The 12,875-nt window shown below is 47.0% G+C and overlaps 1 protein-coding gene across 5 annotated transcripts in view; it reads right to left on the bottom strand.

The window, feature by feature from the left end:
* The window catches only part of NHSL2 (NHS like 2), a 540,965-nt gene that overhangs the window by 38,608 nt on the left and 489,482 nt on the right, over nt 1-12,875 (bottom strand). For all 5 annotated transcript variants that reach the window (XM_029607539.1, XM_029607541.1, XM_029607540.1 and 2 more), the window contains one exon: nt 9,402-11,717. In XM_029607539.1, the coding sequence (XP_029463399.1) occupies nt 9,402-11,717 (2,316 nt within the window). The remainder of the gene's footprint in view (nt 1-9,401; nt 11,718-12,875) is intronic.

Below are 12,875 nucleotides of genomic sequence, written 5' to 3'. Positions count from 1 at the left end.
TTTCAAAACAGCACATATATCAAATAACACACAATAATTAAAACTAATAAGGATTTTAAAAAGCCCCTGCTGTCCCCTTCTGTGGGAGCTCTTGATTTCCAGTCACCCTGATATTGTCGAGGATTAGGAGGTTATCCTCTCTCTCTCACACATACTCTCACATGTCCATTCTCTCTCACACATACACTGTCACATACATACACATTCATGCTCTTATACCCACCATAACCTCTCGCTCTCACAGACACTGATACACTCTCAGGGTGTAAGACACTCTCTCCCCCCACTCACACACACTCTTACTCCCCTGGATTTTCTCACACACACTCATGCTCTCACTCTTACTGGCTCCCTCACAACCTCAGAGCCTCTCAGATAAAACTCTATGCAGCAGAAATAATGCTGAATGTTGAGAATTGTGTTATGCAGACTAATCTGGAAAATGCACTAATTTCTACATGAGTCATAATGAATCAGTCCTCAGCTGCCGGCTTCAATTGATTATCCTGGCTCCCTTTAATTTAATGTTTGCCAAATACAGTTCATGTGTAACAGCAATCCTAATTCTCCACCAGATCAAGCTGATTTCACATCCCACTTCATACTTTGTCACCTCCAGCTGAGTCAAACAATTAATCTAATTATTGCCACTGCTGCCACGTGGCTATTGGGGAGGCGCTGATTGCTGCTATTGGCACTGAAGCCCATTCTGCTGCCTCCTCTGTGCAGGCCCCCTGGGTTTCCACTTCCTCCATGTTGATCTCGTACATTGTGAGATCCGCCATAGAGAAAGTGCTACTCTTGCACATTCCCAAAGATTACATGTACCAATCAGTAAAAAGTAATTTTTTTTTTTTTTACATCTGCTTCCCTTTATTTTTTTGCCATTTCCTTTTATATTGCCTTTTTTTCTGTTTCTTTTCTCTCCACCTGTCTTCTTCCCTCAAACACACAGTCAGGTTCTCATTCTCACATGCATTTCTCTGTCACACACACATACACACACAGGATCTCACTGTCACATGCTCTTTCTGTCATGCAATCATTCATACACACAGTCTCTCACTGGCACAGGCTGTCTGAGTCTCACACACAGGCTTTCTCACACCCCCACATGCTGCCTTGCTCAAGCACAGGCTCTCACTGTCACATGCTGTCTCTTTCACACACACAGAGGCTCTCACATGCTGTCTCTGCAAACACACACAGTCTCTCAATTCACTCTCACACACAATCTCTCAACTCATCTCATACTCGCACACACCTCTCTCTCACCTCTGGGCCTCTTCTTTACGGGTTGCCACAGGATGGGCTCTGCAGCGGTCCTAGTCTTCCCGGCCCCGCTGTTCCTCTTCTGCATGCGGCTGACGCGCCTCCTCCTTCCTGCCCGTGCGGCTCCGGCAACATTTGTCTTCCGGGGCAGGGCGGGCAGGAAGGAAGTAGGAGGAGCACCGTGACGCGCTCTCTTTTGGGGTTGGAGGAGGCAGGTCTCCAGCTTCGCCCCGCCTCCCCGCTGCAGCCGCGGCACCGCGGACCGGCAAAAAACCCCAACGGCCCGGTACTGGTCTGCGGACCGGGCCGTTGGGGTCGGTCCGCAGACCAGTTTTGGTCGAACGACCTGTGTTTTGGTCGTTCGACCCCTGCCGGGGTCGCGACCCACAGGTTGAGAACCACTGTTCTAGAACAAGCAGGATGGTAGTCCTCACACATGGGTGAATCCCTAGCTACAGGCTGTTCCCTAACAACAAGCAAGACCAACAGGCACCCAACCTGGTGCCAACGGGTACAACAACACAGGTTCCATTAGTAACAGGGAGACAGCCTGAACCTGAACAATGGGACATAGGTAGGAAGAGGTGGGTTTTACAGCTGAAAGAGATTCCATAGGACAGACTGGCTGAAGCTATTGTGTCGGCCATCCCTGTCCAGACAGTAGTGAGAAGCCAAAGTGTGGGGAAAACTCCATGTCGCAACCTTGCAGATCTCGTCCACGGGGACCACTCTCAAGTGGGCCACTGAAGTTGCCATGGCTCAGACAGAATGAGCCTTGATATGGCCCCCAAGCTGCAGTCCTGCCTGAGTATAGTAGAAGGAGATGCAATCTGCCAGCCAGTTGGACAGGGTCTGCTTAGCTACCGCAACTCCTAATCTATTCCTGTCAAAAGAGATGAAGAGTTGTGTGGACTGCCTATGGCCTGCCATTCGCTCCAAGTAGAATGCTAAAGCTCTCTTGCAGTCCAAGCTGTGCAGAGCCCGTTTGCACTACTGCAAAAGAGGCTTGGGAAAAAAGGTGGGCAGGATGACTGACTGGTTAAGACGGAAATCCGTCACCACCTTAGGCAGGAACTTAGGGTGCGTGTGGAGAACCACCCTATCATGAAAGAAATTTGTGTAGGGTGGATACATCACTAAGGCCTGAAGCTCACTGACTGCGCACGGACGTAACCGTGACCAAAAATATGACCTTCCCGGTCAGGTACTTAAGGTCACAAGAATGCAGCGGCTCAAAAGAAGCTTTCATGAGCTGAGCCAACACTGCACTGAAGTCCCAGGACACAGCAGGAGGCCGCAGGGGAGGCTCCAATTGAAGAAGACCCCGCATGAAGCATCCCACAATGGGTTGCTTAGAAATGGGCAAACCATCCACACCCCAGTGGCAGGCTCTGACAGCACTCAGGTGTAACCTAATGTAATTGGTCTTTAAGCCAGCATCCAAGAGGTGCAGGACATAATCAAGCAGTTTTGGTGTGGAGCAGGAGGACATATCCAGGCTGCAGAGCTCACACCACATGGAAAACCTCTTCCACTTCAGGCCATAAGTCTTACTAGTGGAAGGCTTCCTGGAAGCCACCAAGACTCGAGACACATCATCAGAGAGGTCAAGGGGCTGCAGAATTAACCTCTCAATATGCAAGGCCATCAGGGACAAGACCTGGTGGTTGGGATGGCACAGCCTGCCACGATCCTGCGTGATGAGAACTGGGGAAGTTCCCAGACTGATCGGTTCTCAGAGGGAGAGATCCCACAGAAGCAGGAACCAGATCTGCCTTGGCCAATGAGGGGCTATGAGGCTCATATTCCCCCTGTCCTGTTGAAACTTCAAGAGAGTCTTCGTCACCAGAGGACATGAAGGATACACGTACAGAAGGCTCTTGCCTCAATGGCGGACAAAGGCATCCGTCCACCCTGTACAGGAAGCAGAACTGATCCATCTTCCTGTTGCAGGGGTATATGAACAGATCCATGTGCGGGGTCCCCCAGAGGTAGAAGATTCTATCCATCACTTCCTGTTTTAGGACCACTCGTGGGGTCGGAAGGCTCGACTCAGTCTATTGGCCACCACATTCTCTGCCCCAGCCAGGTACATGGCCCGGGGCACCATACCTTGGACAGAACCCAAGACCAGATTTGAACTGCTTCTTGACACAGGAGGAATGACTTTGTACCTCCCTGTTTGTTGATATACCACATCGCCACCTGGTTGTTGGTCTGGATCAGGACCACTTTGGTGATCAGCGAATCACGCAGAGCTCCAGGAAGTTGATCTGACACTGTGCTTCCTGGAAGGATCACAGGCCATGGGTACGGAGCCCCTCCACATGGGCACTCCACTCCAGGTTGGATGCATCTGTAGTGAGCACAATTTGGTTAGGGGGATTTTGAAAGGGCAGCCCCTGCTCCAAGTTGGAAAGACTCTCCCAACAAGACAAGAAGTCCCGGAGAGGCAGAGTAATGAGGATGTGGATATGGAGGTATGGAGTGGCCTGCCACTACTGAGTCCGCAAGGACCATTGAGCTCTACGCATATGTAAATATGCGTAGAGCTCAAAGGGAGTAACATGGACGGTCACGGCCATGTGTCCTGAGTCACAACATGCGGCATGCCGAAATCTGCTGGCTCTGGTGGACCATTCCCACAATGGACAACAACGTGAGCGCCTGATTACAGGGAAGAAACGCTCAGGCCTGAGCCGTGTCCAACCGGGCTTCAATGAAGCTCAACTGAGGCGACAGGTCAAGATGGGACTTTGGGTAGTTGATAATAAACCCCAGGGACTCTAACACCTGAATGGTCAACTGCAGGGACTCTTTCGCTCCCTCCTGGAACTGGCTCTTGACAAGCCAAACGTTCAGGTAGGGGCACACCTGCACCTCCAACCTGCGGAAGTACACACCAACTACAGCCAGGCACTTGGTGAAGACGCAAGGGGCCAAGGCCAAGCCAAATGGCAACACCCTGTACTGAAAGTGTCACTCACCCACCACAAACCAGAGATACTTCCTGTGACCTAAGAAGATCTTGATGTGGGTGAAGGCATCTTTTAGGTCGAGGAAGTAAAGCCAATGTCCTTTTTGAAGGAGGGGAATCAGGGTGCCCAGAGAGACCATCTTGAACTTTTCCCTTTTAGAAACTTGTTCAAGGCTCTCAAGTCTAGAATAGGATGGAGTCCCCTTGATCTCTTTGGAATCAGGAAATATTGGGAGTAGAACCCCTGCCCCACTATTTTAGCGAAATGGGCTTGACAGCCCTGGCCATTATGAGGGCAGCAAGTTCCTCCAAAAGTATTTCCTGATGCAAGAACTGACCCCAAGAGGGTTACGGGGGAGAGTCCGGAAGGTCACCCAGGAAGTTCAGTCGGTATCCTAGATGAATGGTCTGAGGTAACTCTGGTCCAACGGTCCAGAAAGAACGGTAACTGGAGGGCCATAAGTCAAGGGTACGGGCGGTTGGCTTACACTCCCTTACAGCCAGTCAAAACCCCATATCGGGTCTTGCCTGGGGCGCCGGCTGAGGCCTGGGGGCCCGCTGCTGTCTAGGGCGGATCTAGAGCTCACCCGCTGGGATCAGGTGCAAGAAGCAGGAGGCGGTAGAAGGACCTCCTTGGGCCCTGATGTGAGGACTTCCTGGCCGAGGATGGTGGGTCTGACGTACTGGCTGAGAGATGCTATAGAGTCTCATGATGTTCCTTTAACTGAGCCACAGCATCCTTCACCTTGTCACCAAAGAGGTTTTTGCCAGTACATGGCCTCTCCTGCACCTCTGGGTGAAGATCCGAGACCCGAAGCCAGTCCATCTGACGGGCACCAATTCCCACAGCCACCACCCTTGCTGCCATCTCAAAAGCATCATAGGTGGCACGTACCTCATGCTTGCCGCATTCAAAACCCTGCTGAACAACCGCTGAGAAAGCTGCTGGGGCAAGCACTCACTCAGGTCCTGGATCTGCTTCCAGAATTTCTGAAAATACTGCATCAGGTTATCAAATTTGCAGACAATACAAAATTATTCAGAGTAGTTAAATCACAAGCGGATTGTGATACATTACAGGAGGACCTTGCAAGACTGGAAGATTGGGCATCCAAATGGCAGATGAAATTTAATGTGGACAAGTGCAAGGTGTTGCACATAGGGAAAAATAACCCTTGCTGTAGTTACACGATGTTAGGTTCCATATTAGGAACTACCACCCAGGAAAAAGATCTAGGCATCATAGTGGATAATACTTTAAAATCATCGGCTCAGTGTGCTGCAGCAGTCAAAAAAGCAAACAGAATGTTAGGAATTATTAGGAAGGGAATGGTTAATAAAACGGAAAATGTCATAATGCCTCTGTATCGCTCCATGGTGAGACCACACCTTGAATACTGTGTACAATTCATGTCGCCGCATTTCAAAAAAGATATAGTTGTGATGGAGAAGGTACAGAGAAGGGCAACCACAATGATAAAGGGGATGGAACAGCTCCCCTTTGAGGAAAGGCTGAAGAGGTTAGGGCTGTTCAGCTTGGAGAAGAGATGGCTGAGGGGGAATATGATAGAGGTCTTTAAGATCATGAGAGGTCTTGAATGAGTAGATATGAATCGGTTATTTACACTTTCAGATAATAGAAGGACTAGGTGGCATTCCATGAAGTTAGCAAGTAGCACATTTAAGACTAATCGGAGAAAATTCTTTTTCACTCAACGCACAATTAAGCTCTGGAATTTGTTGCCAGAGGATGTGGTTAATGCAGTTAGTGTAGCTGGGTTCAAAAAAGGTTTGGATGTTCTTGGAGAAACCCATTAACTGCTATTAATCAAGTTTACTTAGGGAATAGCCACTGCTATTAATTGCATCAGTAGCATGGGATGTTCTTAGTGTTTGGGTAATTGCCAGGTTGTTGTGCCCTGGTTTGGCCTCTGTTGGAAACAGGTTGCTGGGCTTGATAGACCCTTGGTCTGTCCCAGCATGGCAATTTCTTATGTTCTTATATAAAGTGGTAGGAAATGATGCGGGCAATCACCATGGCACTCTGAAACACCTTCCTACTCAGCGTATCCAGTGCACTGTTCCCATCCCAGAGGGGCAGAGGCATGGATGCAAGAACGCTTGGCCTTCTTAAGGGCAGACTCCATCACAGCTGACTGGTGTGGGAGTTGATGCTTCTCAAACCCCGTAGCATGCTGGACTAAGTACACTGCATCGGTCTTCCTATTCACCGGAGGCACAGAGATGGGGTGTTCACAGATTCTAAGGAGCAACTCCTTGAAAATCTCATGGTCAGGAACAGCCACTACCTCCTTCGGGGCATCCACAAACTGGAGAACCTCCAGCATCTTGTGTCTGGCATCCTCCTCTGTATGAAGTTGGAATGGAATGGCTTCAGCCATGGCCCGCACGAAACCAGCAAAGGTTAAGTCCTCTGGCGCCGCTCCTCCGGAGATTGAAGGGAGGTCACTGGAGCCATCAGAAGAGCCCTGAGGGAGATGTGTCTGGCACTGGAATAGGTGGGGAATGCCTCGGACCCCCAGCCACGATGGAGAGCGATACCTCCTTGCTGCGCGGTCACTTCGGGGAAATCACAACAGTTGCTGGTGCCAGCCTGAGCCCGGCACCATGCAAGGTTTCCCACGGTGCTTGGCCTGGTCTTTTCCCGGTGCCAAAGAGGAAGGAGATGATCCAGAAGTCCTTGAGCGAGAGGAGACCGATGAAGGCCAATCTCTGGCACCCCTCTCCACTGGTGGCCCCGGTGGAGGGGTGGACACCGAGGGATCAGTGGTCATCGGTTCTCCCCGGCCTTTTGGAGTCAAAACCCCCTAGGCCGGTGTCAATGATTCGGAGTTCTTGGATCCAAACAGCTTCTCCATCTTGACCAGACGAGTGCACCAGCCCTTGGGGAATCATCTGGTTGCAAAAATGATATCCTCGAACATCGTGCAATGCCCCCAGGCAAAGGATACAAACCGTGCGGATCCGTGACGGTCATAGTCTGAGGGCACTGGGGGCACCGACAAAAACCTGACGACACTATGGCGAAAAAACAGCCGGTGAGCGGTCGATGACCGGCGGACCTGAAGGACACCACTGCATGGAACCGATCGCACAGAAGGCAAAAATTTACCGTGCTGCCAGCTAACTAAAGCCGGAAAGAATAGAGGGGGGACCCAGTGCAGGAAAAAACGTTTTCCCAAAAGAAAGAGTACAAGCTCCACAATCATGAGATAATAGCTCCATGGAAAAGAAGAGACTGAAGATGGACCCCCATGTGGACATGGGAATAGTTGCATCCTGGGCATGCTCAGTGTGCCACTCAAATTTTCTAGAAACTTTGACATAAGTTTTCCATGCCGGGCTCCATCTGATGATGTCACCCATGTGTGAGGACTACCATCCTGCTTGTCCTAGGAGAATACTATAAATCTGGCTTATTTGTGTTCATATTCTTCCTTTCAGGCACTTCAAATTGGATTACATTAGGTACTGTAGGAATGTCCCTATCCCCAGAGGGCTCAGCATCTAAGGGCCTCATTTACTGAGCATTTTTTCCATAGAGACAGAATGGGAGAAAAGCCTTAGTAAATCAGGCCCTAAGTTTGTACCTGAGGCAACGAACTGCAAGAAAAATCTCTTACTCATCTTTAAAACTGAGATAATAATAATAAATGTAAAGTCTTAGCACAGGCAGATAGTAGATAAGGGCAGATAAAAACTAACTGATTCATCCAGTCTATCCAGTTATTCCAGTCTATACTACTAAGAATATGTATCAGCTGGTACCTATAGAAGCTTGACCACGTGTAGGATATGACTCCTCATCCAAGTCAGATTTTATTTCTCATTGATTCTCTACTGTCTTGAGTAGATGTACTTACAAATTCCTATATTTAATCGAACACCCCGCTCCTTTCCCCATGTCTGATCATCAAGTTTCTCAATAACCTTACTACAGGCCAGTACAGATCGACATGCTCGGCCGAGCACAACATTAACCCCCGTTTGGCCTCAGAAAGGCAGGAGTTAATTTCAGACAGCACCGGGCAAGTGTACAGAAAAGCAGAAAAAACTGCTTTTCTGTACACCCTCCCAAAAAAAAAAATCTGCCCGCAGCCCGCGGGTTGGAAAACAGACGCTCAATTTTGCTGGCGTCCGTGTTCCAAACCTGTGGCTGTCAGCGTGTTCGACAACAGACGCTGGTAAAATTAAGCGTCGGCTGTCAGACCCACTGACAGCCGCCGCTTCCACCAATAAGGAGGCGCTAGGAAAGCGCTAGTGTGCCTAGCACCTCCTTATTAGCGCGGGCCCTAATTTAAATACTGAATCTCTCACCCAGGAGAGTGGCCTGCGCGCACATTGGGAGAGCGGGCACTCGCCTCGGCGCGCAGGCTCTCCCGCGGAGTTTACTGTATGGGCCTGCTAGTAAGCCTGTTGATCTATTCACCAGGTATAAGCTGCTTAGATCCCCATGGCCTTACTGGACAAAACTCACCTACTTGCTGACACAGTCCCAGTTGGTTGTCGGATAGTTGTAGCCTGCTGGTTCCAACCTGGCTTTCCCATGTTCTGTGGTGTTACTAGGTCATGCTTCTTTGTTTTCTCATTATCTTTCCCCCTGTCTCTGCTCTTGGTTGTTTTCAATACTGCAATCAATACTGCAATCCTCCAACCCTATTCCTATCTGTCCCTATTCTCTTTATCTGTCTCAAGCATGCTTGAATCCCGTGACAGTGATTGTTTTCACCACCTTTGCTAGTACATTATTTCAAGCATCTGTCACCCTCTCAGTAAAGACTACTATAATTAAACAAATTATGCAGCATGTAAATATAAATATACTAGCAGTAAAAGCCCATCCAAGGTTGGGGAAATACTGTCCAGTGTAAGAAGTGTGTAACCGAGATGTGCGGTAGAGTGGATTGGCTATTCAGACAGAAAGAGGCAGAGCTGGAGAGTACAACCAGAGAGAGGGTGGAGCTCAATTTCCATAAAGAGAGAAGAGTGGAGCTGGAGAATACAAGGAGGAACAGGGGCAGAGCTCAATTTACATACCAGCAATGCAAGTGTGGGGCAATTTTCCTCTTTATTATAATTAAATAACTAGGTACCATTAGAAAATAATACCATTCAGGAAAATAATACTGACCTGAAATATTACCAAGAGACATGCTGTGACTTTCTGCTTGCACATGGGAATTATTTTCTCTTACATCAGATGAGTGGAAGTCATTGATTGCTGGAAAGCAGGTGGAGTCTGTGCCTACTGTGATTACAGGGCTGGGAGTTAACCTCTGATCTGGTGTGCTGGGAACTGGATTGGGTGGTGGTATTGCAAGCGGAAGGTACAACAAACTGGGTTTTTTAGGAATTGGAGGTGGGATCTTTCCTTTTTTTTTCTCCATGTCTCCCAGACCTTGGATGGTAATTCTTTCTGGCAGCGGTTTCAGTTTGAAGTTCTCTTCACCCTCTTCCTTGCCCTGAGAAACTTGTCTCAGCCCTGAGGGAACTCTCCTGAGGGAACTCTGTGGAGGTGATGATGGCCCCACGAGAGACACTGACTCAGCTGGGTTTCCTGAATCAAAGTTTTTCTTATGTTTTGTTTTCCTGATCACCATGTATATGTCTTGGGGTGGCACCTTCTCTTTTGCGTTCGGGCCAGGAGTCAGTGGTGTGATGGGCAAAGTCATAACAGAATCTTGTGATACATTAGGTGACCTGATGAGGTTTGGACGCCTTTTGGACAATGGTGGTTTCTCTGCAACTGGTGGCTTCACTTTTTTTTCCATAAGGGGGAAGGCTTCATCAATCTGTTCATCAGGGGGATCTAAGCCATCAGCATTATCTTCAGGTTCTGATTTGCTGACAGATCGTAGACGAACTGATCTCAGATCTGACTGCGTGACCATAGGCATTAGGGGTTGAATTGGACTAGTTTTCTGACTAAGCTTGAATCCAAAAGTGGAGTCAGAATGATGTCTACTTGCTTTAATTTTACCCTTTGATGACTTTCTTAGTCCTGATAGATCCAAATGTGTTGGAGGAGTCACTGGCAACTCAAATGGCAATCTGGATTTAGGACTCCTCTCCATTGGTGAGGTTGCAGGCAGTGATGACTTCCTTTCGGGTACCAATGGTCTCACCTTGGTTTGGTGTGGAGAATGTCCTAAAATGAAGGATACTGGAATTGTTGGTGTTGGAGTCTCTGACTGGCTGGAATAACCACTAGACGGTGACATCAGTCCAGGAGGTCTTCCTGGAGAAGATATCTTTGAATCAGGCTCAGTAGAAAACTGGGAAGGTGTTGTGGCCCTGGACACAGATGGAGAATCAAGTGACTCAGAACTTTCACATGTTTTGGTACATTCAATCACAGTTGTACCTGTTGCAGTACTAGAACTGGATAATGACCTGTATGGATCATTGGACTTCCATTCAGTGAGATACCAGTGATGTGAAAAATGCATATTTTCAGTGTCTTTTGGAATAGGTATTGTTGTGTTACCCTGGGCATACATGTGGATATGATTTTCCCTTTGGTGGTCTAAAGGGATGCAAAGGCTTTTAGGTCTCTGATCTTTTGACAGTGAGGTACTGGTCTCCAATTTCTGGACATTTCCATCTTTGATCAAAGAGACACTGCGCATTGGTGGTGATGGCTTTTTCTTGGCCTTCTTGAGGGAGATGCTGCGAGTCCTTTGTCTTTGGCGGTTTTCCTGTTCATTGCCTATGGAAACGTTTTCTGTGCTTGCGCTGCCATCTGAGCTCCCACTAGGATAATTCAGTGCATAATTTCCACTGCCCCGCCGGTTCTCAGTGTACATGATGTCTACTGAGGAAAGAGAACCCGAGTCTGTGGGCATAGAAAGTGATCTCTCGCGGAATATACAGTCATCTGTATTAGCCTGCAAATTTGGTGGCTCCTGTTCTTCTAAGTGACTGGGGAGATAAGACACCGGGTCCAGTCTTGGGTTTTCTGCTGTGGGTGTCAAATCAGCTCTGTTGCTTTTTAGCTGGTCATCCTTTGCCTCAAAAAAGGAACTTCCATCTTCATAATCAACAGGTGAAGCCATGCTTAAAGGTACCCTAGATTTACACTGTGAAGAACATTTCCTGCTTTCATTAGCTTGATTATTTGAATCCAGAACCGGGCTTGATGGTGTCATATAACTAAAGGAGTTCCCCTGCCAACTTGGGGAAAATGCTGAATCCTTTTCACCGTTGCAGGAAGGACTGGCATAGACCATTCCTGCGCTATCCATCTTGGTAGGTGACCGGTGAAACCGTGCTTGCACACTTTGACCTAGGTCACTATATGTCTTTCTTAATGGTGGAGGGAAAGGATGGTGTGCAGTCCCCTGACCTAATGAATTTCTTCCATGAGCGACTTCAGAGATGAAACAGCTTGATGGCGCCTCCACTACGGCTGTAGAGTGCTGGCTGGATGTTGGCCCATTACTATTACCTGTGGTAAAAACAAACAGTTTAGCTACTGTATATTATGCTACATATCAATGGAAGTGCAACAACAGTCACATTAAATCAAAGCTTTGAGGGCAAGCTCTGCTGGAAACCTATTAAATGCCAGAAAATCATGAACTAAGCACAACAAAATCACATTTATTGCTATTTCATTTTCAGGATTTTACAGAAATAGAGCATTCCACCACAAGTTTCCAGACAGAACAATAAATTTATACTGCTAGTATTTTAACATGAATACTATGCCACTGAGTCTTCCCACCTCTGCTATTGAGTGCATTAAGTTACATTATTGTGCCAATAAAGTGTGCTCCTATTCTATCAAATCTCCTGTTTTACTGTTATGCCATAGTTGTTGTTTTTTTTCTTTCATTACTGCTCTGCTGCAGGAACCAGAGACCTAGCTTTTGGCATTGTTTCCCTTTACACCTGTCAATATATCTTTAATTTTTTATAAAGCACAGAAGCAACATGACTCGACTGCAAACTTGTCATAATATTTTGTGACAGGGTTATTGCTATGTAACACAATTTAATACACCCAAAGGTCCATTGAGAAAACTGGCCTTCAAAAAACTTGATTTAATATAGCATATTACTTTCAAAGTGACAATCAATATGTATTGCTGCTCAAAAACATATGCCATTGCATAATATCCACTGTGAATGCCTTTTGCATACAATAAATGAATGAATGGGGCATTCTGAGCACAGAAAAATTTCACCCAGTTACCTAATGTGCAGTTTTTCTCTTCTAGTTAGTTATATGTGAAAGTGTATAAATACATTAAAATGTTTAAGCAGCTTATCAATTATCAGACTTATCACAATAATGATTATAGTCTTTATAGTAAATTAAGTTAACATCCTAACATTATAATCCAGATATTCTTTACCAAATACTGCTAGTGAATCTGTACTTGTGTTTTAATTTTACTCTTAAGTAATATTCCTAATTATGGTATCTATATTTTATTTGCAATGTTGCTATTTAGCATAAAATATTAGGGCACTTTACATAAAAAAATAAAAAAATGACACTCTCATGTTGGTTGTTCCTTACATGAATAAGCCCAGACTGATTGAGAATTCCCCATGCATACCTTAAGAGCTCTTCTAGATCAAGCCTAAAAGCTTTTGA

The sequence above is a fragment of the Rhinatrema bivittatum genome, chromosome 6, assembly GCF_901001135.1.
Source record: "Rhinatrema bivittatum chromosome 6, aRhiBiv1.1, whole genome shotgun sequence".
Taxonomy (NCBI): domain Eukaryota; kingdom Metazoa; phylum Chordata; class Amphibia; order Gymnophiona; family Rhinatrematidae; genus Rhinatrema; species Rhinatrema bivittatum.
The sequence above is the reverse complement of the archived record's forward strand: the minus strand, read 5'-3'. Positions and strand labels throughout refer to the sequence as shown.